At 42.8% G+C, this 25,989-nt stretch overlaps 1 protein-coding gene and 1 long non-coding RNA gene across 3 annotated transcripts in view; one reads left to right on the top strand and one right to left on the bottom strand.

The window, feature by feature from the left end:
- LOC110534228 overlaps positions 1 to 25,989 on the top strand; it is a 46,131-nt gene that overhangs the window by 5,782 nt on the left and 14,360 nt on the right. The window contains exons 2-3 of one of the 2 annotated variants that reach the window (XR_002475100.2): positions 769 to 843; positions 25,760 to 25,876. This is a non-coding gene — a long non-coding RNA (uncharacterized LOC110534228). Of the gene's footprint in view, positions 1 to 768; positions 844 to 25,759; positions 25,877 to 25,989 lie in introns of those variants that run through there. The other variant, XR_002475099.2, reaches the window with a different exon arrangement.
- The window catches only part of LOC110534227 (forkhead box protein O1-A), a 90,741-nt gene continuing 79,228 nt past the window's right edge, over positions 14,477 to 25,989 (bottom strand). Inside the window, exons 2-4 of the mRNA XM_021618954.2 lie at positions 25,746 to 25,937; positions 17,468 to 18,882; positions 14,477 to 17,323 (exon numbers count right to left, since the gene is read on the bottom strand). Coding sequence (XP_021474629.1) covers positions 17,488 to 18,882; positions 25,746 to 25,937 — 1,587 coding nt within the window. The 3' untranslated portion in view covers positions 14,477 to 17,323; positions 17,468 to 17,487. The remainder of the gene's footprint in view (positions 17,324 to 17,467; positions 18,883 to 25,745; positions 25,938 to 25,989) is intronic.

The raw sequence follows: 25,989 nt of genomic DNA, 5'->3' as shown, positions 1-25,989 counted from the left end.
TGCATCTACTGCATCTTACCTATGCCGCACGGCCATCGCTCATCCATATATTTATATGTACATTTTCTTATTCATTATTTTACACTTGTGTGTATAAGATAGTTGTTGTGAAATTGTTAGATTACTTGTTAGATATTACTGCACGGTCGGAACTAGGAGCACAAGTATTTGGCCTCACTCGCATTAACATCTGCTAACCATGTGTATGTGACAAATACAATTAGATTTTATTTGACAAAAAACTGTATTGTATGTAAAACATGGAAATGATTCCAATAGCTTTTCCACGATTCATTTTTCTTATCATGAATTTTAAAAACACTTGAAATTAAGTATGTGTTTGGTGTAGGCTTACCTTGACAATACGTTTTGTTAACTGTGTAATTCCCTCTCGGACAATGTGAGTTTTATCAATATAATTGCCTCAATTTACACAAAAAAAATTGAAATACTAATTAGCAACAGAGAACACCTCAGCAAGACTACAAATTCCTGTAGGATGCTCCTGCACATTATCTCTAGCTAACACTGTCAACTACATTCACCAGCGCGAGCAGACCTGTGCCCCAATCCGTGATGAATCCATGTGTTATATTGAAATGAATTGAATAAGCTGTTGAACGTCTTCTGTCCTCTTTCTCGGTTTTAGCTAGACTCTGACGAGACTTTAGCTAGCTAGTTATCGGAGCAGTAGATAAAACAATACTTTTGTATTACTTTGCCTAGATCATTGTTTGTATATTATGTCGACTTTGTTGTCTATTTCAGACCTTACGGAAATGTTCAAGGATAAGCATATGAGCATTACAGGGGGAGAAGACCACTATAAATCTGGCCATGTGGGTAAGTGCAGCTATAATGAGGGATAAAGTTGATCCTGTGTCAGTGAGTGTAGCTATTAAGTCAAGGTTGAGCATCTTAGCAGTACAATGTGTTCTATACAGCTGTCAACATTCTACAAGGAAAAAGCCACTTAATCAATGATATAATCATTAACCAGAATACCCCGGATACCAGACTTCTATGAGTGATATTTCAGTTCTAGAATCTTGTCATTGATGAGAATTAATAAAAAAAATGTATTGACATTCAGAATTGACTTTGTTTAGATATCCAGACTGTATTGTAGTTTCATGACCAGAGACAAATCTTCAAAGGCACAGTATTTATTTATTTGGAGGGGTACATGCATTCACACAGTCTTGATTTATGGGTTCCTTCCCACTATATGATTGTTATGTCAAGTGATAAAATCCAAAGTTATCGATTAAAAGTTTATGGAAAATCTGTACTTGTCCTCGTGTAAATTACGGTTTATTAAATATTCTATAGCTGTAATATCATCAATCAAATCAAACTTAATTTACACCACTGGTCAAAAGTTTTAGAACACCTACTCAGGGTTTTTCTTTATTTGTACTACTTTCTACATTGTAAAATAATTGTGAAGACATCAAAACTATGAAATGGAATCATATAGTAACCAAAAAAGTGTTAAACAAATCCAAATATATTTGATATTTGAGATTCTTCAAATAGCCACCCTTTTCCTTGAAGACAGCTTTGCACACTCTTGGCATTCTCTCAACCAGCTTCATGAGGTAGTCACCTGGAATGCATTTCAATTAACAGGTGTGCCTTCATAAAAGTTAAAGTGTGTAATTTCTTTCCTTCTAAATGCGTTTGAGCCAAACATTTGTGTTGTGATAAGGTAGGGGGGTATACAGAAGACAGCACTATTTGGTAAAATACCAAGTCCATATTATGGCAAAAACCGCTCAAATAAGCAAAGAGAAACAACAGTCCATCATTACTTTAAGACATGAAGGTCAGTCAATAATGAACATTTGAAGAACTTTGAAAGTTTCTTCAAGTTCTGTCAAAAAAACGATCAAGCACTATGATGAAACTAGCTCTCATGAGGACCGCCACAGGAATGGAAGACCTAGAGTTACCTCTGCTGCATAGCATAAGTTCATTAGAGTTACCACCCAGAAATTGCAGCCCAAATAAATGCTTCACAGAGGTCAAGTAACAGACACATCTCAACATCAACTGTTCAGCGATATGCCATCCCATCTGGTTTGCACTTAGTGGGACTATCATTTGTTTTTCAACAGGACAATGACCCAACACACCTCCAGGCTGTGTAAGGGCTATTTTTATTTATTTATTTTTATTTCACCTTTATTTAACCAGGTAGGCTAGCTAAGAACAAGTTCTTATTTACAACTGTGACCTGGCCAAGATAAAGCAAAGCAGTTTGACACATACAACAACACAGAGTTACACATGGAATAAACAAACATACTGTAGCTGGTGTTCTGAAAGAGCTGCAAAATCTGGACCCCTACAAATCAGCCGGGCTAGCTAATCTTGACCCTCTCTTTCTAAAATTATCTGCCAGACTGTTCAAACTCTTTTTCTTATCGTCTGAGATTCCCAAAGATTGGAAAGCTGTCGAGGTCATCCCCCTCTTCAAAGGGGGAGACACTCTAGACCCAAACTGCTACAGACCTATATCTATCCTACCCTGCCTTTCTAAGGTTTTCGAAAGCCAAGTTAACAAACAGATTACCAACCATTTCGAATCCCACCGTACCTTCTCCGCTATGCAATCTGGTTTCAGAGCTGTTCATGGGTGCACCTCAGGCACACTCAAGGTCCTAAACGATATCATAACCGCCATTGATAAGAGACATTACTGTGCAGCCGTATTCATCGACCTGGCCAAGGCTTTCGACTCTGTCAATCACCACATTCTTATCGGCAGACTCAACAGCCTTGGTTTCTCAAATGATTGCCTCGCCTGGTTCACCAACTACTTCTCTGATAGAGTTCAGTGTGTCAAATCGGAGAGCCTGTTGTCCGGACCTCTGGCCCTTCATTGGACACTGTGTTAAAAACCTCCAGACGAGCTTCAATGCCATGCAACTCTCCTTCCGTGGCCTCCAACTGCTCTTAAATGCAAGTAAAACTAAATGCATGCTATTCAACCGATTGCTGCCCGCTCCTGTCCACCTGTCCAGCATCACTACTCTGGATGGTTCTGACATAGAATATGTGGACAACTACAAATACCTAGGTGTCTGGTTAGACTGTAAACTCTCCTTCCAGACTCACATTAAGCATCTCCAATCCAAAATTAAATCTAGAATCGGCTTCCTATTTCACAACAAAGCATCCTTCACTCATGCTGCCAAACATACCCTCTTAAAACTGACCATCCTACCGATCCTCGACTTTGACGATGTCATTCACAAAATAGCCTCCAACACTCTACTCAACACATTGGATGCAGTCTATCACAGTGCCATCTGTTTTGTCACCAAAGCCCATATACTACCCACCACTGCGACCTGTACACTCTCGTTGGCTGGCCCTGGCTTCACTTTCGTCGCCAAACCCACTGGCTCCAGGTCATCTACAAGTCTCTGCTAGGTAAAGCCCCACCTTATCTCAGCTCACTGGTCACCATGGCAGCACCCACCTGTAGCACACACTCCAGCAGGTATATTTCACTGTTCACCCCCAAAACCAAGAGAAATACCGGAGAATAGAGGAACTGTGACGATATTAAGAGGATCTGCGACGATATGAGGGTACATGGCTAGCACGGAAGCCCGAGAGGCAGCCCCAATAAAAATATTTTGGGGGGCACATGAGGAGATTGGCTGAGTCAGGTAGGAGACCTGATCCAACTCCTCGTGCTTACCATGGGGAGCGTGTAACTGGTCAGGCACCGTGTTATGCAGAAATGCGCATGGTGTCTCCAGTGCGCTATTCTAGCCCTGTGCACTCTATTCCAGTTCCTCGCATTTTCCGGGCTAGAATGGGCATCCAGCCAGGACGTATTGAGCCAGCTCTATGTTCTGGATCTCCAATGCGTCTCCACGGTCCAGTGTATCCTGTACCTCCTCCCCACACTCGCCCTGAGGTGCGTGTCACCAGTGCCAACACCAGGCACCAGGCTTCCAGTGCGCCTCCAGGTTCCAGTACGCCCTGTTCCTGCTCCTCGCACTCTCCCTGAGGTGCGTGCCTCCAGCCCGGTACCACCAGTTCCGGCCACAGGCTTCCAGTGCGCCTCCAGGTTCCAGTATGCCCTGTTCCTGCTCCTCGCACTCACCCTGAGGTGTGTGTTGCCAGCCCGGTACCACCAGTGCTGGCACCATGCACCAGGCCTATAGTGCACCTCGGCAGTCCAGTACGCCCTTTTCCTGCTCCTCGCACTCGCCCTGAGGTGTGTGTCCCCATCCCGATACCACCAGTGCCGGCACCACGCACCAGGCCTACAGTGCGCCTCGGCAGTCCAGAGCGTCCGGCGACAGTAACCAGTCCAGAGCGTCCAGCGACAGTACCCAGTCCAGAGCGTCCAGCGACAGTACCCAGTCCAGAGTGTCCAGCAACAGTACCCAGTCCAGAGCGTCCGGCGACAGTACCCAGTCCAGAGCGTCTGGCGACAGTACCCAGTCCAGAGCGTCCGGCGACAGTTCACAGACCGAAACCTCCAACGACGGGCCACAGTCCGGAACCTCCAACGATCAATCAGCAAAATGTATTTTTAAAGTCCTTTTTACATCAGCAGATGTAACAAAGTGCTACAGTGTTTGTTTCTTTAAAAGTTGCGTCATACTGCAGCACACCTTGCTGCAGCATTCTGTAGCACGTTATCTAATTACATTTTTTCTGTTAATGCAAGTTAGTGCTAGTTTGACCAACCGGAGGGCATCTTTGAGAAGCATTTGATAGTTTTCCATATTGGCATTACCAGAGAATTTAAAACATTTTTTGTAATAACATAGTATATGGGATTGATTTTTAAGAAATTTAACTTCATTAATTTGATTAATATTATGATGTTTCTATTCCGATTTTTTTTTACATGAAACCCTTAGGGTTTCCGTTATGAGGGAATGGAAAATATGGCACTGTACAATGTGACGGTCGGGAGTAGCCTACAGGATTGGATGATTCTAAATTGTTTGCCTTCTTTAGACAACTTTGTTCCAATATTTCTGTAAATCTGTGATATTTATTCCCATAGTAATTTGTTATGGATCCATAACTAAAGAGAGCAGGGTTGAGCACACAGTAGACTGTATCACCTAAAGCTGCTCTATGGATTCTAATTACTGCACAGTGTATGTGATAGAGAGAGAGAGAGGATGTTTGGGTACTGGACAAAATTTGGCTAACGTTAGCTATTCTATTTGCCTCAACCACACTAGACCTGAATCAAAAGATGAAACCATTGGACAAAAGATTAAAGACCGATATTCAGAAGTTTTTATTAGTCAGTATGGCATGTAACGTTACTGATATGACAGTTTTCCTAGCTAAATCCCACATTTTTACACTGACACGGTAATAAACAGCTCTAATGTTACAGGCTTCACTGTTATGTTGCACAGTAGAGGTCTGCGAGGGACTGATTTCTTCATACCTCTCCTGCCCACACCTGCAGCTTTTCATACCACACTCCGCTTTCTGTCAGACTCCCACCCACTACTTCAAGAACTGGTCCCAAACTAAACCGCAGTGTTATTTTAGGTGTATGTTATTTAGCAAGTATGGCTACTGAGCAGCAATAATTATGACAGTGACACTTGCAACGTTTTGCATAGGCCTATAGGATGTAGCCTAACTTTTAGGAGGACGATTTGTAGGCAGAGACAAATAAAAGGGTAATCAATACTTATTGAAAATGAAAAGGGGCAACACTTGCATACCATAGTAGCCTAACCTATGTACATAGTTGTGCCTTTTCAATTATGATTATATTTTTAAATTGCACTTCGACTCACGTTGGTTGTGCGCCCTCCTCTTCTTTCTATTATCAATATTTATTTACAGACACTAGTAAACTACAGTCTAATCATATTTAAGTTAATTTCATATTTAAGTTAACTGCCATGTGTTTATCCGCCCATGTAGGCAGCGTACTCTGTTTCAATGAGACCCCACATACTAGGTGCACTTGAACTCTCACGCCCAACTAGACGAGGTAGGCTGCTGAATTTGAAGCAGCGAATTCTGAGTCTGTGAATAATGTGAAAAGGAATATGTGCTTTTAATACAATAGGTAGACTAACGCATACAGAGCAGAAAGAGGACCGTTTCCAAATAATCTGTGGAACAACAAAAATATTTTCATCAATATTTTCAGGTCGTCTGTCTCACCACCCGCTCCTGCCCGCTGAATGAAAATGCAGCAGGGAATGCAACCCTCTAGTGCAGTCAGTACACAACACTATGCTCATCATTTCTTAGCAGGATCAGATGGTGACAGGGGTCCCAGTGGGGTCAGACCGCCAGGGAAGACCGGTCTACGGAGCTCAGGTGAATTTGACAGTATATTAACAATATCAGTGAATGATACAAGGTTCCATCTTGAATTGATGGGTAGACCTACAGTAGCTACAGGACAGCAGCTTAAGCTTAAAGTTAGAGTCTGGGATCTGGGAATAATGGTCATTTCAATTATTGAACCATTGATTCTACTCTTGGTTAATATCATGTATAAATGTACACCAAGGTAATTCTTTATCATGCCTCCTCTTAGGAGCATCACATGGTGACAGGGGTCTCAGCAGGGTCAAGCAGCCAGGGAAGGCTAGTCTGTGATGGAGTTGAGGTGAATCTTTACAGATACAACACTTTAATCTCTCTGTGTAGCAAACACGGGACAAGCCAGATGCTATTTTAAGGCAGTCTGACATACCTCCAAAGTTGATTTCCCAACTGGATCAAGGCTTTTCCCAATGACACAAAACATGCAAAACAAAAATGTGAGGAAGATCTGGTAGAAGCTATTGATGATGATGAATGGATATAGGTATGTTTGAATGACCAGTCATGTTCATATAATCTCAGACATAAATTACTGCAGTTTAAGACCATCCATAGAATGTACTATATGCCAGTGAAACTGAATAACAGTGTACATGCACTCAGAAATGTAATTCCTCTGCAGGAGGTGTAAAACACAAAAGGGGACATATTTGCAGATGTTATGGTCTTGTGAAGGCTGGCTGAAGGCTGGCTGAAAGAGTATGTACTTTTATCTCAGCATGTCTACAGATTATCCCTTCTCCCTGTTTTTGTTTGTTTGCTTGAAATGTTGATACTAGAGACAGTTATCTGAAGAAACTGTGTAACCAATCATTTATAGTGGCTAAGAAATGCATTGCCCTTAATTGGAAGGTTGGTTATCCTTCCACAATGTCAAGTTATGTATCACTAGATTTGATTTATTACAAGATTAATGGTATACTGGGCAACTTTCATAAGGTCTGGATGCCTTGTAGGGAATACAGTACGACTAAAGGTGTCTGTATTGAAAACCTTCCCAAGTCAGGGGAGATAACCTTTTAGGCAATCCCTCGCTGCTGGGTTGCTCTGACCTGGCCCCGGGGGTCTGACGTACTGTGGGTTGTCACTCTGGCCTTGACCTAACACACCTGAAACTATTAATGAATGTTTCACTAAGATCCTAAAGCTGAGTGGGGTGTGTTGGGTTGGGGCACTGCAGGGTGGTGGACCCCTAAGAACAGGATGACCCAGCTATATTGTGTGCAAGTAAAAATAGCTCTACAGTACTCTTAGGCCAATGTGTCACACCCTGATCTGTTTCACCTGTCTTTGTGCTTGTCTCCACCCCCCTCCAGTTGTCACCCATCTTCCTCATTATTCCCAGTGTATTTATACCTGTGTTCTCTGTTTGTCTGTTGCCAGTTTGTCTTGTCTTGTCTTGTCTTACCAGCGTGTTCCCATCTCCCTGCTTGCTCAAGTTCTGTTCCCTAGTTTCCCCTGTTCTGACCATTCTGCCTGCCCTGACCCCGAGCCTGCCTGACATTCTGTACATACCTGACTCTGACCCGTTTACGAACCTCCCCACTGGGCAGCGGGTCACCCCCGTAATCTCCCAGCCTACCCCAGTGTACTCATCGTCTCTGGGGCAGATGAGAGGTTTTTTTGGACGCTACCCTGGCATCCGAGCTGGGCATCCCCACTCAGCCCCTTTCCATTCCCTTGGACGTTAGAGTCCTGGGCGGGCGCTCTATAGGCCGGGTCACTCACAATACCACTCCCATTGAATACGTCCGTAACACCCCCACCCACCCCCCTGCCACTGGGCTCTCACCTTTCGAGTGTTCCCTGGGGTATCAGCCCCCGCTCTTCCCAGAGCAAGAGGTCGGCATACCCTCGGCCCAGATGTTTGTCCGCCGCTGTCGCCGTACCTGGAAGAGTCGGCTCTTCTCAAGACCACCTCCAGGCATCGATGACAAGTGGACCGCCACCGGACCCCGGTTCCCCGGTATCGTCTCGTGCAGACGGTATGGCTGCCCTTCCGGGTGGAGTCCTGCAAACTTTCCCCCCACTTTATCGGGCCCTTTCTCCATCTCCAAGATCATTAGCCCCTCTGCTGTTCATCTTCTGTTGCCCCGTATTCATCCCACTTTCATGTCTCACAGCCCTTTGTCTCCTGTCTCCTGTTTTTATTTAGACTGTTTTCTACATTGTAGAATAATAGTGAAGACATCAAACTATGAAATAACACATATAGAATCATGTAGTCACCAAAAAAGTGTCAAACATATCAAAATATATTTTATATTTGAGATTCTTCAAAGTAGCCACCCTTTGCTTTGATGACAGCTTTGCACACTATTTGAGCTGTATGACAGGTGGGAACTGGGAAGGAAATTGTGTTGGGAGAGAGTTGAGTTATTGACTAGAATGGTGGGGGGTCGGGTGTGCAGGCGGCTTGGGCTGGCTTAATAAAGATAATCAAAAGACTGTGTATTTTTTCAAGTTGTTCAAGTTGTTAGACTATTGGTTAAAGCTGCAACACATTTGTTATTGAATTACCTTTGTTCTAGTTCAGTCTTGTTAATCACTTAAACATATTTAATATTGATCTCTTACCTAACTTGATGACCCTCACAGGCATTTTTGCTTACATTGTGTTCTAAATAGAGACGGCATGTTGGATTGTGTGAAAATGCAGGAAATTCTCTTTAGATGCCCAAGAAATTCTGGGGAAGGAGCCCAAGACCCCCCCCCCCCCCCCCCCCCCCCCCCCATCAGGTTATGTGGTGCCCCTGGCTGTTGTTTTACGTGTTCCAGAGTAGAGAGACCCACAGTAGTTACTGTAATTGAGTACTGGAAGTGTCTGCTGTGGCAGGTGGGAAGGTGCAAGTTACCTCAAAGTACACCAAATTCATGCATTTAGCTGTTGAAATCCCTTATTATTTTGTGAACCCACCTTTGGGCTAAGCTACCAATGTCTTCAAATCCTAGAAACACCCCTGACAAGAACTGATCAATTCAAATACAGCATTCTATTAGAACAACATTACCGTTGGTTCCTTATTGTGATAATTCCATAAATTCAACACACAATGCAGGTCTGGAATGTGTAAACTGAAACACTTTCCCCGTAACAGCCCTAACCCAATCCCTCAAAATGAACTTGAAGAAAGGCAGATACACTGCCCCGGCTAGTGAACCCATCTTCCCTGTGCTGTGTCCTCGCGTGCGCTCTGGAGATAGCGCTCTGGCCCTGTCCTCTTCTCTCCCGCTGGGGAGAACATATGGGCGGCATGTGTGCTTAGTAGTGATGCGTGTCTATCCTGCACGAGCAGGTCACATTCCTCTAGAGCCAATTCTCTTCTGACGCCCCTGTCAATTTGTCTGTCTGAGACTGGGGGGGGGCAGGGGCCTGAGAGCCCTCCACATATAGTGCCGGAGAGGAAGTCTGCCGTTTTACAGGCTCATAATCAACTGTGCTATTTTGTTTGTTTTTTCGCATTGTTTGTACCTCATCTTGTACATAATGTTGCTGCTACTGTCTCTTATGGCCCAGTACATCCCTGGGGCCAAGCTTCCTGACATCCAGGACCTATATACTAGGCGGTGTGAGAGGAAGGCCGAGTGCCAAGTCTAGGACCAAAAGTCTCCTTAACAACTTCTACCCCCAAGCAATAAGACTCCTGAACAACTAAAATAATCAAATGGCCACCTGGACTATTTACCCCCCCCTGGACTATCCTATACCCCCGCACATTCACTCGGTACCGGTACCCCCTGTATATAAAGCCTTGTTATTGTTATGTAAATGAATTGTCACTTTTTGATTGATTGGATTTTTTTTCTTTAGTGTATTTAGTAAATATTTTAGTAACTCTTTCTTGAGCTGCATTTTTGCTTAAGGGCTTTTAAGTAAGCATTTCACATTAAGGTCTACTACACCTGTTGTATTCAGCCTATGTGACAAATACAATTTTATTTGAGAAACAGAAGGCCAGCATCCCGGAGTCGCCTCTTCACCGTTGAGATTGGTGTTTTACAGGTACTATTTAATGAAGCTGCCAGTTGAGGACTTGTGAGGCTTCTGTTTCTCAAACTAGACACTCTAATGTACTTGTCCTCTTACTCAGTTGTGCACCGGGGCCTCCCACTCCTCTTTCTATTCTGGTTAGAGCCAGTTTGCGCTGTTCTGTGATGGAGTACACAGCATTGTACGAGATCTTCAGTTTCTTGGCAATTTCTCAAATGGAATAGCCTTCATTTCTCAGAACAAGAATAGACTGACGAGTTTCAGAAGAAAGTTATTTGTTTCTGGCAATTTGAGCCTGTAATCGAACCAACAAATGCTGATGCTCCAGATACTCAACTAGTCTAAAGAAGGCCCGTTTTATTGCTTCTTTAATCAGGACAACAGTTTTCAGCTGTGCTAACATAATTGGAAAAGTGTTTTCTAATGATCAATTAACCTGATGGTTGCTGATAATGGGCCTCTGTTCGCCTATGTAGATATTCCATCAAAAAATCTGCCATTTCCAGCTACAATAGTCATTTACAACATTAGCAATGTCTACACTGTATTTCGGGTCAATTTGATGTTATTTTACTGGAAAAAAAACGTGCTTTTCTTTCAAAAACAAATACATTTCTAAGTGACCCCAAACTTTTGAACGGTAGTGTATATGACATATTATAAGCCTTATAAGACATTATAAAGGCTCATATGTTTACAACAAATGATAGAGCATTATACTTGCAGGCTCTTCCTACTGAGTGAATGGCACTAGGAGGACCCCACACAGGTGCTTCCTGTAATATTAAAGATATATTAAATAGTTTTATAAAGGTTGAAGACGGTCAGAGATTGATATGTGCTGATCAACGTTTCATATAGTCCTATTTGGGGTGTTACTTTGGCTTTGGGTTTGAGTCTGGCTGAGGAATTAAATATCTTCTCTCCACATCCTGATCTGATGATTAACCCAAACCCAAGGTCAATGCAGTGCAGACCTGGTTTCAAATACTATTGGAAATCATTTAAAATACTTTAGCTGTGTTTGATTGAGCTTGCCTGACAAAATGGAATCAATAGAATTATAGTGTCCCAAAAGTGTAAAACCATCTTTAGTCTGCATTCCAGGCAGGCTAAAGCAAACGCTCAAAGTATTTGAAAGATCGAAACATTTCAAATCGTATTTGAACCCAGGTCCGCTGAGGTTTAGATCTGAGAACACATTCTGCATGGATTTCCAACAAGAGCCTGTAGAATCTAAATGAATCTAGCACCATTATAACTACATGATGTGTGTATAACATTGTGCCAATAACTAGAGAAGAATGTAGTGTACTCTAGATTAAGGATGTGAAGGGGTTGGGTGTCTGGTGAAAAGGTGAAAAGTACAGTGAGTAGGAAAAAGCAGCTTGCTATAGGGGTTACAAAGAGAGAGTGTCCACCAATTAATTATACAATGAATAGACAGCCACAAATATTTTCAGTGAGATCATTTATATATACATACGGCTTCAACCAACATCTGCAAAAAGATTTTTTTCACAAAATCTTACTTGTTGCATTTTATTTGTAAATATGGCGCAGATAGAATAGTGTCAGGCACTTGCTCCTCGAGGTTCCAAGAAAGCACCATGGTGTAGCTGGCTGGTCTGAGTTGTCACTTCTCCCCTTTAAGATATGACTACTTATTAAAGGGGAGGGTGGTTGGATGTTTTTTTAACACCAAGGCAAAAGAATAGCAGGCAACATTTACATACATGTCAGGATAAACATTAACCAATAACAATTTAAATGTAATGAACACTCACCAGAAACAACTACAGTCAACACTAACTCATCAACATTGATTTTAAGATCAGCATCAACATTGCACAATAACCATTGACTTTAAGATTTGCCTGTGTCAAAATACAGTGCTTTCGGAAAGTATTCAGACCTCTAAACTTTTTCTACATTTTGTTACGTTACATCCTTATTCTAAAATGGATTAAATAGTTCTTTCCCCCCTCATCAATCTATACACAATACCCCATAACTACAAAGCAAAAACAGTTTTTTTATATGGAAATCATATTTACATAAGTATTCCCTTTACTCGGAATTTGGTTGAAGCACATTTGGCAGCAATTACAGAGTCTTCTTGGGTATGACGCTACAAGCTTTGCTCCGTTCATCTTTCCCTCGATCCTGACTAGTCTCCCAGTCCCTGCCGATGAAAAACATCCCCACAGCATGATGCTGCCACCACCATGCTTCACCTTAGGGATGGTGCTAGGTTTCCTCCAGACATGACACTTGGCATTCAGGCCAAAGAGTTCAATCCAGGTTTCTTCAGACCAGATAATTTTGTTTTTCATGGTCTGAGAGTCCTTTAGGTGCCTTTTAACAAACTCCAAGTGGGCTGTCATGTGCCTTTTACTGAGAAGTGGCTTCCGTCTGGCCATGCTACCATGAAGGCCTGATTGGTGGAGTGCTGCAGAGATGGTTGTCCTTCTGGAAGGCTCTCCCATCTCCACAGAGGAACTCTGGAGCTCTGTCAGAGTGACCATCGGGTTCTTGGTCACCTCCCTGACCAAGGCCCTCCTCCCCTGATTGCTCAGTTTGGGCGGGCGGCCAGCTCTAGGAAAAGTTGGTGGTTCCAAACTTCTTCCATTTAAGAATGATGGAGGCCACTCTATTCTTGGGGTCCTTCAATGCTGCAGAAATGTTTTGGTACCCTTCCCCAGATCTGTGCCTCGACACAATGCTGTCTTGGAGCCCTACGGACAATTTCTTCGACATCATGGCTTGGTTTTTGCTGTGACATGCACTGTCAACTGTGGGACCTTATATAGACAGGTGTGTGCCTTTCCAAATCATGTCCAATCAATTGAATTTACCACAGGTGGACACCAATTAAGTTGTAGAAACATCTCAAAGATGGCCAATGGAAACAGGATGCACCTGAGCTCAATTTCGAGTTTCATAGCAAAGGGTCTGAATACAGATGTAAATAAGGTATTTCTGTTTTTTATTTGTAATACATTTGCAACAATTTCTAAAAACCCGTTTTCGCTTTGTCATTATGGGGTGTAGATTGATGAAGAAAAAAAGTAATTTAATCAATTTTAGAATAAGGCTGTAACGTAACAAAATGTGGAAAAAGTCAAGTGGTCTGAATACTTTCCGAATGCACTGTATAATCATATAAGCAGTTAACAATTATAGATATAGTTTCCAATCAGAACTCAGAAGGTCAAGTCTCTATACTTCAAACAAACAAGAGCTATTTTACAATATATATTCTGGGGTCCGGAATTATTGGATCCCTTGATAAAGATGCACAAAAAAGACTGTATAAAATAAATAGTACAAATACTGAGCTATAGTGTATAATAAAAAATGTTATGTAAAAGAAAGGGGTCAAAATGATTGGATCCCATGCTTTCAATACTCCAGCACCCTCCCCTTGCAAGTCTAATGACACTGAGCCTTTAAAAAAAATAGATATATAATGAGATTGGTGAACACATTCCGCCATACAAAATCTTTCCAGATCCTTGATATCCTTTGTCTGCGCTTATGAACTGCCCTCTTCAATTCAAACTACAGGTTTTCAATTGGGTTCTCAAGTCCAGAGACTGAGATGGCCATTGCAAAAATATACATTTTGTGTCCAATTAACCATTTCTTTGTGGATGTTGATGTGTGCTTGGTGTTATTGTCTTGCTAGATGATCCACTTGCAAATAAATTTCAGCTTCCTAGGAGAGGCAACAAGGTTTTTGTCCTGGTACTTGGTAAATTTCTGATGCCGTTGACCTTAACAAGGGCCGCTGGACCAGTGGAAGGAAAATAGTCTGATAACGTCAAAGATCCATCACTATATTTTACAGTAGAGTAAAGGTATTTTCTGCATTTGCACTGTTCTTTCGAAGGCCAAACCCACCATTGGTGAGCTCTATTCTCATTTCATCTGACCATAGCACTGCCTGGAGTTTGCTAAACGGCATTGGTACTTGGATTGGAACCGGTGCTATGGTCATATGGCACGAAAATAGAGCTCTTTGGCCACCCACACAAGCATTGTGTTTGGCCTTCGAAAGAACAATGCATATGCAGAAAATACCTCATCCATAAAAACAAAATTGGAGCATACTTTATTGAGCATACTTTATTCAAAGATACTTATCTTTATTAAGAGATCCAATAATTCCGGACCCCACTGTAGATCATTGGTAATTCATAAACAAATCTCATTGTACTTTTATGGCAAATCTCAGACAAATATCAAAATACATTTGACTTTCCGTACATAAATTAAGAAATGTAACAGGCCCAAACACTTGTTTATGTTTGAGGATAAGCAGTTTTCTGTCAAATCTTTACAGTCAAAACTAATTATACAAAACACTTGAGCAACTACAAAACTTTAGAAGTGCAACATTGTAAACGTAAATTGGTCCGACTTTTATTCACGTTCTTTTGTGTATGTTGTTTACGAAGTCAATTTCAAAATGTCTACTTTCAGTTATTCGTTTTTTTATTCAAAAGCAGCTAAGTAACAATGTCAGTTTCCAAAAACAAAAAGAGCACTTAAATCATTGCATAATCTATTAGCTGAATACTTCATTTTTTGTTGAGTATCTAAATCAAATAAAATAGTAACAAAAAGTTAAGATAATAATAATAATAAAAATAAGATTTTATACGATATAATTTTCTCAAGAATGATGATCTGAAAACTGGAACTAACATAGTGTCGGTCCCAAATGGCACCATATTCCCTATGTAGTGTACTACTTTGGAACAGAACCCCATGTGCACTATATAGGGAAAACAGTACAATTTGGGATGCAGACAGTCTCTCACAATAGGGTCTCTGTAGGTACTGCATACCCTATCTTAAATGTTTCATTAATTTCAAATAATCTACATATTAATTTCTTATTATTTACAGTGAGGTCACATGCTGAAAGTAGGTAAGGGGTATTGTTTTGAGAGAAAAAAAATGGAATCAACAAAAAGTGAAAGAAGAAATATATTATATCACTCAGTACACATATAGCTGGTAAGGTTTGTGAATGGTCCATTGTAACATCAATAACATGTCCATCCATACTGTATATCAAGAAAAAAGTTCTGGATCATATTTTACATACCCAATCCCCATGTACTGTGACAGAACGGTGAGAGGTAAAATAAGTTGAGGTATGAGTGTGTGAGTGTGCGTTAACTCATCTTAAATTGCATTAATTAAACATGTTTAGTAAACAGCCAAGTGGGAGAGAGGCTGGTAAAAAGGGGAATCCATTTAGACCTCAAACTAAAATTAGATATTAATCTGGGGAACACAAGAAAGCATCTTGTGGGGCTGATATACAGTAGATCCTGTGCCTGGAGTTTGAGACAGCTGATTTAGGTCCCAAATGGCAACCTATAGGTGCAGACTCTACCAGGTTACTCCAGCACTACACAGATTCTCACAGGTCACTCAGGGAATTATTATAAACTACAATGCAAAGTCTAGTAACAAATAAAGCCTTGACTTTCCAAAACTTACTTACATAAATCTGAGACTATAAAAGGTGCAGTGAATCAGCACACTGACTCTAAAACATCAGGTTATTTAGGTTACACGTTTTGGTGTGACAAAAAAAAGGAGGAAGAGAGGGAGGGTTGCTAGGGAGGAAAAAAGCTCAAATCCTGTGTTCTGCTGTTGAGCACTGTTATGTGAGATAAACTAGAGTCCATTATCAGCCTCTCAAATTATCACTGCCCTCCTAATGCATACAGTGCCCTCACACCCACAGACAGAGAAAGAGAGGAAGAGGGGGCGAGAGCGAGAGATGAAGAGAGGAATTGAGAGTAATAAGGCACAAAGAGAGGTGAGTTAGAAAAGGGTAGGAGAGTGGGAGGGAAACGGTGGGAGTGAGAAAAGGGAGTCAGGGATGCGAGCTGAATGAAGGCCAGGCAGAGTGTGATCGTCACAATCAGATAGATGATGATTAGAGAAAAGTAGATGGAATTAGGAATCGTAACTCGAAAGAGACGTGAAGGGCAAGAGAAGGGAAGAGTGATGAACAGCTGAGGAAAGAATAGCCTGAGATGTTAGATAAGTAACCACTTGCTGCACTTCTCTGATTTGTCCTGTCACTAAAATACATATATCTATTATCACTGAACTAGTCTGATTTGTCCTATCACTGTGACTTTGGCTATCCCTATGCTGGCCTGGTTCCTGGGTAGATGGTTCAACATAGCATATTGGTCATTTGAAAGGTAATGAGAGGCAATGAAAAATGAATTTTAAATGCACACAGAGAAAGGTGTAAGAATAATAAAAATGTAAGAATATTCCTTTTCACAAATATACACACAGTATACATTACATATGTTTGAAGTATTGTAGCATATTTTACATCCCTAATATTTTAATCATACATAATATGCCAAATGCTTTTTGACAACCTTGTTGAAAAGCACCCTGAAGGGCGGGACTGATCCCACTTGAATGTAGAGTAGAACAGACTCCATTCCAGTTGTTTTGAAGAGCTAAAACTAGCCCTGATCTTGTGTGATTTTGACACTGAACATAAAAAAGAAATACACTTGCAAAAACATAATGTGAGAGCCCAAAAACGATAATAACACAATAAAAACAAAATATATTTCACAACAAAACATAGCTTTTTGTAAATTAGGCTCCAGCTTCTTCCAGGTTCTGTTGAAGTGAATGACATTGTGCCGAGTCTGGCGCTGCTGTATTTACAAAGCCAACTTCAGACGAGACGTTCCCTCCAAACAAGCACAGTCTCAGCCAGCCCCGATTCACTCTCTAAGCCCTTCCCCTTGGCCCTTACCCTTCGATCTTCGCAAAATGCATTATTTCTTCCACCTTACAGATCTGCAATGGATAGTGAGAGAATTGGGATGGGCTGATGATAGTGCTGTGGAGAGGGGCAATGGTTTCCTTAGACCTTTCCATTCTCTTAACGAAGGGCAGTGTCGAAGGGTGAAAAATCTGAAAAACCACGCATGTAAAACCATTAATAACTGCATTATCCATGGGTTTCAGGATTTCAAAACATTTACCACACATGGTTTGAGACACTCACCCACAGAATACTATATTATATTTACACTGTCAAATTACTTATACACTCACCTGTCTGAGAGGTGTGTGTCCTAGCCAGACACCCAGCTGTGTGTGGTGGTCTTCACCCCAACCCCCTGACTGAACCCCTGAGAGGTTACCATGGGGTCAAAGTTGAAGTCCAGCGAGTCTCCGTCCATCAGCGTGTCATGAAGAACAGACTCCATGTCACACTCAAACCTCTCTATGGACATGTCGTCTAGATCACTAGGCAGCCTCTCCTGATGATGGTTGTGATATTGGTGGTGATGGTGAGCCTGGGGATGACCAGAGCTGTGGCCGTGGCCTGGACCTGGCCTCACATAACCATTAGCACTGCTGCCGTAGCTGGGTGGAGGAGCTCCGCTGTGGTGGGGACTGTGGTTTTGGTGGCCTGAGGCTGGGTGACCACCACCACGTGGCTGCTGCTGTAGCTGGTGGATGTGTGTCCTGAGGCTAGCAAGACGGGCTGGGCCCCCGGCGTGGTTCAGGCTGGTCAGGGGAATCAGGCCACAGCTGTTCATGGAGGGCCCAGAGGGGGGAGGGCCCTGGCTGTGGAGGGGCCGCGGGTGAGGATGTGACTGAGGGTGCTGTGGGTGTTGCTGAGGTGGGGGACTCATTATCTTCACCCCCCCGTGCCCCCCTACCTGCACCTGGCTGCTGTAGTTGGGAAGCATCCGCCCTCCTCTTCCTCTCCCAGACTGGGACACTACAGTCTCCATGGAGGGCATGGCCTCCCCACCACAACAAGGGTCGGCTACGTCAGAGGTCAACAGCTCCTTGAGTAGCCCAGCAGGGCAGTTGTAATGGCTCAGGAAGGGTGCGAAGGACCCTGGCGACTTGCTCTCTTGCAGCGTCTGCATGGGGATGGGAGAGAGATGTGGGCTATTCATCCCTGGCCCGGCCTGGCCGTAGTGGCACTTCCTATAGTCCTGCTGTTGGGGCTGGGGGTGAGGGGTCATGGAGGGGGAGCTATAAGGGCTGTTCTGAAGCTTGGAGGAGGGAGAGGACCGGGAGGAGTCAGGCCCAGACCCAGGACCACCGCCTACCCCCAGCTGGGTTTGATTCTTGGGGGACAGCAGGTTGAGGTTGTCAAGGAGGCTATCCATCACGTTCTCTGTTCCGTGGTGACCGTGGTGATGACCACCCATGGAGTCGACCAGGCCCACCTCTGATAGGCTAGGCAGGGTGGCCATGGAGGTCATCTTAGGCCCCACCCCTCCGGGGTAGCCCATGTGGATGTCGGCCTCTGATAGGTCGACCTCCTGTTCCAAGAAGGGAGAACGACGGCCAGAGAGGGTGGAGGCGTCGGAGCTGGTGCGCGTCCGGAAGGTGGTCCAGGCCTCGAAGTCGTCGTTGCTGTGGCTATGGGAGTTGGGGCTGCCGAGCCACTTGGAGTACTGGAAGCCTCCCGGGCTGTCTGCACCCCCATCCACCTGGAGAGCCACCTGGCGAGAGGAGAATCACAGAGGTGAGCTCAGGTAGACAAAGGTACACGGGTGGACAGGCCCCTGACACAAGGCTAAAAGAAAAACTCAGCACATTAGGTAGAGAATGCTTTAGTTCCAGCACCTTCAGATTCAGCAGCATACCACCCTGCATCCCACTGCTGGCTTGCTTCTGAAGCTAAGCAGGGTTGGTCCCTGGATGGGAGACCAGATGCTGCTGGAAGTGGTGTTGGAGGGCCAGTAGGAGGCACTCTTTCTTCTGATCTAAAAAATATTCCAATACCCCAGGGCAGTGATTGGGGACACTGCTCTTTGTAGGGTGCCGTCTTTCGGATGGGACGTTAAATGGGTGTCCTGACTCTCTGAGGTCATTAAAGATCCCACGGCACTTATCGTAAGAGTAGGGGTGTTAACCCCGGTGTCCTGGCTAAATTCCCAATCTGGCCCTCAAATCATCATGGCCACCTAATCATCCCCAGCTTACAATTGGCTCATTCATCCCCCTCCTCTCCCCTGTAACTATTCCCCAGGTCGTTGCTGTAAATGAGAATGTGTTCTCAGTCAACTTACCTGGTAAAATAAAATAAATTCATCAGATTAACCTACACTGAGTATACCAAACATTAGGAACACCTTCCTAATATTGAGTTGCAACCTCCCCTCCATCTATGTCTCAAGGCTTAAAAATCCTTCTTTAACCTGTCTCCTTCCCTTCATCTACACTGATTGAAATTGATTTAACATGTGACATCAATAAGGGATCATAGCTTTCACCTGGATTCACCTGGTCAGTCTGTCATGGAACCCATGTTGGGTTGTAGAGATGACCAAAACATGGGTTCATTTAACCATCAATTGGGTTATAGTCACTTCGATGCTGGGTTGATCCAGAAGATGGGTATTTTGTAATGTAATCCATTGGTTATTTTCAGGAGGTGTGTCTTATTAGGGTAGTGGCTTTCAGATAGTTATTTTCGCCACCTAAATTAATGTAATTTGTGTTCATCATTTTAAGTTGGTACACTGCAAATTTTATTTTCATGAAATATGTTTGCACATGGCATATTCTAATATAATATTAATAGCATAAGTATTTACATATTGTAAATCTAAGGGTGCTGGTGTCGCTATATACATAAAATGCAAGCTTTCGGGGACCATGCTTAAGGCCTACCTCCAGGATTTCAGGTCTAGCCACAACACTGTCATAGAAACATTGAAGGTTCTGAATGATGTTCACTGTGTCATGGATAGGAAGCAGCATTGTGTATCTGTATTCATAGACCTGTTAAAGACATTTGAAACTGTGGACCATACTATCCTGGTGCAGAAATGGAAGTGTATTGGATAGGAAGCAGCATTGTGTATCTGTATTCATAGACCTGTTAAAGACATTTGAAACTGTGGACCATACTATCCTGGTGCAGAAATGGAAGTGTGTTAAGCAGATGATTGTAAGTCGGACACCATAGAGTTGTGATCGGATGTGCCTCAAGGATCACCTTTAGATACCCTGTTGTTTATAATATAGATCAACAACATTGGGAGACATATTGAGACAGCTGATGCACATTTCGTATGTGGATGACACTGTGCTCTATTCAATTGGCAGCAGCTTGACTTTTGAAAAAGCTCAAACAGCTTTTAACATCATTCAACAGAATCTGTACGATTTGAAGCTAGTTCTGAATTCCTCTAAAGTAAAATGCATGTCCCAAGTGGCGCAGTGGTGGGTCAGCGCTTGAGTCATCACTACAGCCTCGAGAGACCCATGAGGCGGCGCACAATTGGCTCAATGTTGCCCAGGTTATTGGTGGGTTTGGCTGGCCGTAATATCCTTGTCCCATCGCGCTCTAGCGACTCGTTGTGGAGGGCTGGGTGCCTGCAAGCTGACTTTGGTTGCCAGCAGGACGGTGTTTCCTCCGACACATTGGTGCTGCCGGATTCCGGGTTATGCGAGCAGTGTATCAAGAAGCAGCGCGGGTTGGCAGCGTCCTGTTTTGGGGGATGCATGGCTCTCGACCTTCGCCTCTCCAGAGTCCGTAGGGGAGTTGCAGCGATGGGACAAGATTATAACTACCAATTGGTGAGTAAAAGCGGTAAAAGTACAAAAAATATTTAACAATAATAATTGTAAAAAAAATCAATACAGTACCAGTCAAAAGTTTGGACAAACCTACTCATTCAATGGTTTTTCTTTATTTTTACTATTTTCTACATTATAGATTAGTGAAGACATCAAAACTATGAAATAACATATGGAATCATGTAGTAAAACAAAATATATATATATTTGAGATTATTCAAAGTAGCCACCCTTTGCCACGATGACAGCTTTGTACTCTCTTGGCATTCTCTCAACCAGCTTCCCCTGGAATGATTTTCCAACAGTCTTGAAGGAGTTCCCACATATGCTGAGAACTTGTTGGCTACTTTTCCTTCACTCTGCAGTCCAACTCATCCCAAACCATCTCAACTGGGTTGAGGTCAGGTGATTGTGGAGGCCAGGTCATCTGATATGCAGCCCTCCATCACTCTCCTTCTTGGTCAAATAGCCCTTACACAGCCTGGAGGTGTGTTGGGTCATTGTCCTGTAGAAAAACAAATGATAGTCCCACTAAGCGCAAACCAGATGGGATGGCGTATCACTTCAGAATGCTGTGATGTCCATGCTGGTTAAGTGTCCCTTGAATTCTAAATAAATCACAGATAGTGTCTCCAGCAAAGCACCCCCACACTATCGCACCTCCTCCTCCATGCTTCCCATGGGAACGACACATGCCGAGATCATCCGTTCACCTACTCTGCGTCTCACAAAGACACAGCGGTTGGAAACAAAAATCTGAAATTTAAGACTAAAAGACAGATTTCCACCAGTCTAATGTCCATTGCTTGTGTTTCTTGGACCAAGCAAGTCTCTTCTTATTATTGGTTTCCTTTAGTTGGGGTTTCTTTGCAGCAATTTGACCATCAAGGCCTGATTCACGGAGTCTCCTCTGAACAGTTGATGTTGAGATGTGTCTGTTAACTTTAACTCCGTGAATCACTTATTTGGGCTGCAATTTCTGATGTTAGTAACTCTAATTAATTTATCCTCTGCAGAAGAAGTAACTCTGGGTCTTCCTTTCCTTTGGCGGTCCTCATGAGACAGTTTCGTCATAGCGCTTGATAGTTTTTGCGACTGCACTTGAAGAAACTTTGAAAGTTCTTGAAATTTTGCAAAATGATTGACCTTCATGAAGTAATGATGGACTGTCGTTTCTCTATGCTTATTTTAGCTGTTCTTGCCATAATATGGGACTTGGTCTTTCACCAAATAAGGCCATCTTCTGTTAACCACCTTGTCACAACACAACTGATTGGCTCAAACGCATTAAGAAGGAAATAAATTCCACAAATTAACTTTTAACAAGGCACACCTGTTAATTGAAATGCATTCCAGGTGACTACCTCATGAAGCTGGTTGAGAGAATTCCAAGATTGTGCAAAGTTGTCATCAATGCAAAGAGTGGCTACTTTGATGAATTTCAAATATATATAACACTTTTTTGGTTACTACATGATTCCATATGTGTTATTTCATAGTTTCGATGTCTTCACTATTATTCTACAATGTAGAACGTAGTAAAAATAAAGAAAACCCTTTGAATGAGTAGGTGTGTCCAAACTTTTGACTGGTGCTGTGTATCTAAAATACATGGTATTTTCCAACACTAAACACTCTGAAAACCATGTACAGTGGGGCAAAAAAGTATTTAGTCAGCCACCAATTGTGCAAATTCTCCCACTTAAAAAGATGAGAGAGGCCTGTAATTTTCATCATAGGTACACTTCAACTATGACAGACAAAATGAGGGAAAAAAAGTCCAGAAAAAGTCCAGAAAATCACATTGTAGGATTTTTAATGAATTTATTTGCAAATTATGGTGGAAAATAAGTATTTGGTCAATAACAAAAGTATATCTCAATACTTTGTTATATACCCTTTGTTGGCAATGACAGAGGTCAAACGTTTTCTGTAAGTCTTCACAAGGTTTTCACACACTGTTGCTGGTATTTTGGCCCATTCCTCCATGCAGATCTCCTCTAGAGCAGTGATGTTTTGGGGCTGTTGCTGGGCAACACGGACTTTCAACTCCCTACAAAGATTTTCTATGGGGTTGAGATCTGGAGACTGGCTAGGCCACTCCAGGACCTTGAAATGCTTCCTACGAAGCCACTCCTTCGTTGCCCGGGCGGTGTGTTTGGGATCATTGTCATGCTGAAAGACCCAGCCACGTTTCATCTTCAATGTCCTTGCTGATGGAAGTAGGTTTTCACTCAAAATCTCACGATACATGGCCCCATTCATTCTTTCCTTTACACTGATCAGTCGTCCTGGTCCCTTTGCAGAAAAACAGCCCCAAAGCATGATGTTTCCACCCCCATGCTTCACAGTAGGTATGGTGTTCTTTGGATGCAACTCAGCATTCTTTGTCCTCCAAACATGACGAGTTGAGTTTTTACCAAAAAGTTATATCTTGGTCTCATCTGACCATATGACATTCTCCCAATCTTCTTCTGGATCATCCAAATGCTTTCTAGCAAACTTCAGACGGACCTGGACATGTACTGGTTTAAGCAGGGGGACACGTCTGGCACTGCAGGATTTGAGTCCCTGGAGTCGTAGTGTGTTACTGTTGGTAGGCTTTGTTACTTTGGTCCCAGCTCTCTACAGGTCATTCACTAGGTCCCCCCCGTGTGGTTCTGGGAGTTTTAATCACCATTCTTGTGATAATTTTGACCCCACGGGGTGAGATCTTGCGTGGAGCCCCAGATCGAGGGAGATTATCAGTGGTCTTGTACGTCTTCCATTTCCTAATAATTGCTCCCACAGTTGATTTCTTCAAACCAAGCTGCTTACCTATTGCAGATTCAGTCTTCCCAGCCTGGTGCAGGTCTACAATTTTGTTTCTGGTGTCCTTTGACAGCTCTTTGGTCTTGACCATAGTGGAGTTTGGAGTGTGACTGTTTGAGGTTGTGGACAGGTGTCTTTTATACTGATAACAAGTTCAAACAGGTGCCATTAATACTGGTAACAAGTGGAGGACAGAGGAGCCTCTTAAAGAAGAAGTTACAGGTCTGTGAGAGCCAGAAGTCTTGCTTGTTTGTAGGTGACCAAATACTCATTTTCCACCATCATTTGCAAATACATTTGTTAAACATCCTACAATGTGATTTTCTGGATTTTTTCTCTCTCATTTTGTCTGTCATAGTTGAAGTGTACCTATGATGGAAATTACAGGCCTCTCTCATCTTTTTAAGTGGGAGAACTTGCACAATTGGTGGCTGACTAAATACTTTTTTGCCCCACTGTAATTACTACCTTGGAAGGACATTCTATATTGCAAGTCTAAACTCACAAATATCTGTGAGTTTGGGTGGATGAGAAGTTGAGCTTCACCACCCATGTAGAGAACCTTGTTAGGAAACTCAAGCTGTATTGGTTTTTATTACTGGCACAAAGCTTGTTTTTTATTTTCCGCTAGAAAATGGTTGATTCGTTGCACTTCTCTCTCTGTGTGTTGGACTATGGTGATACTATTTATGTGCAAGCCTCACCTTCTACACTGAAGGCTCTTGACTCTGTGTAACATGCAGTACTTTGTTTTGTCATCAGTCAGAGGTCAGAGGTGTCTTACTCACCATTGTGATCGCTACAGTGCTGTCTGGTGGACATCACTAGCAACATGCAGGCTCAAACTCTGGTACATTCTTATTTACAAGGCCATTTTAGGAAAACTGCCATTTTATCTACAGATATCCTCTCTTCTAGCTCAAAATGAAAACACATACAACCTCAGCTCTCAACCTTGTTTCATGCTAAGAGTCCCGAAAATTTAGAGCCGAGCATGGAATAAGGTCCTTTCATTACTCAGCCCTCAGTCTTGGAATTCCAATTCAAGCCAGCCTAAAACTCCAGGACCTAGTGTCGTGGGAGGACTTCAAAGGATAAATAGATTAACAGATTGTTGAGAAATTTAGTTTTTCCTAGTTGCCACCTGATGTCAGTTGTTTGCATTGCCTTACGTAAAGAAGCATGTTGTTTTACTTCACACACACCACACACATGCCTGCACGCGTACGCACACACACACACACACACACACACACACTGTTTGTTTACTGCTGTATTTGTGCTGTTGCCAGTGTCTTCTGTCTGTATTGTCCGTTTTGTCTTTTTGTTTTTTTTGTCCCAGCCCACATCACCACAGGAGGCCTTTTGTCTCTTGCCAGGCCATCACTGTAAATAACAATTTATTCTTGACTTGCCTGGTTGTATTTGACTTGCCTGGTTAAATAAAGGTGAAATGAAATCAATAAAAATAAAGGTTCAATTAAATAAAAGTTCTAAATATCCCAACATTTGAATATGCATAGGCTTCAAGGAACTCATACAGTTGTGTACGCCTCATTAAAGCTACAAAACCGTCAGTGTTCAAGCTTAACATGTGATAACAATACAACAGTAGAGATGAACCGGAATGACGTTAACTCTCACATGTAGCCAAAAATAACTATCTGAAAGCCACACCCTTACTAAGCCACGCCTCCAATCTACTGATCTGACCCGCTGGGTCATATATCAATAACTCAATAACCCAATAACGCAGCATCAATAACCCAACCTTGCTCTTTTTAAAGAAAACGACCCATCTAAGTGACCCAATGCCTGCAACCCAGCAGTTGGGTTATCCATACAACCCAGCATTTTGTTTTTGGTGTGGTCTATGTTATTCACTCTTCCATATTGACAAACAAACACTGTAGAGGTTCTAAAAATGAAGCTAATAATAGACCATCTCCATTCTACTCCTTCCTACCTTCTTCTTTGCAGCCCGTCCTCTGCTCTTGGTGAACTTGCTGTTGTTGTCCATGGAGGCAGCTCTACGTCGGGGGGACTTCCCGCTCTTCCCTCCCTCGGGGTTTAGCATCCACCAGGAGCTCTTCCCTGTCCCCTCGTTCTGCACACGAACAAAACGACTGTGGAGGGACAGGTTGTGGCGGATGGAGTTCTGGAGGAGAGAGTTTTGATTTAACATCCTAATAGACATTTGCAAATAACAC

Source organism: Oncorhynchus mykiss, chromosome 10 (assembly GCF_013265735.2).
Source record: "Oncorhynchus mykiss isolate Arlee chromosome 10, USDA_OmykA_1.1, whole genome shotgun sequence".
NCBI classification, from domain to species: Eukaryota; Metazoa; Chordata; class Actinopteri; order Salmoniformes; family Salmonidae; genus Oncorhynchus; species Oncorhynchus mykiss.
This window is presented reverse-complemented; position numbering and strand designations above follow the sequence as displayed.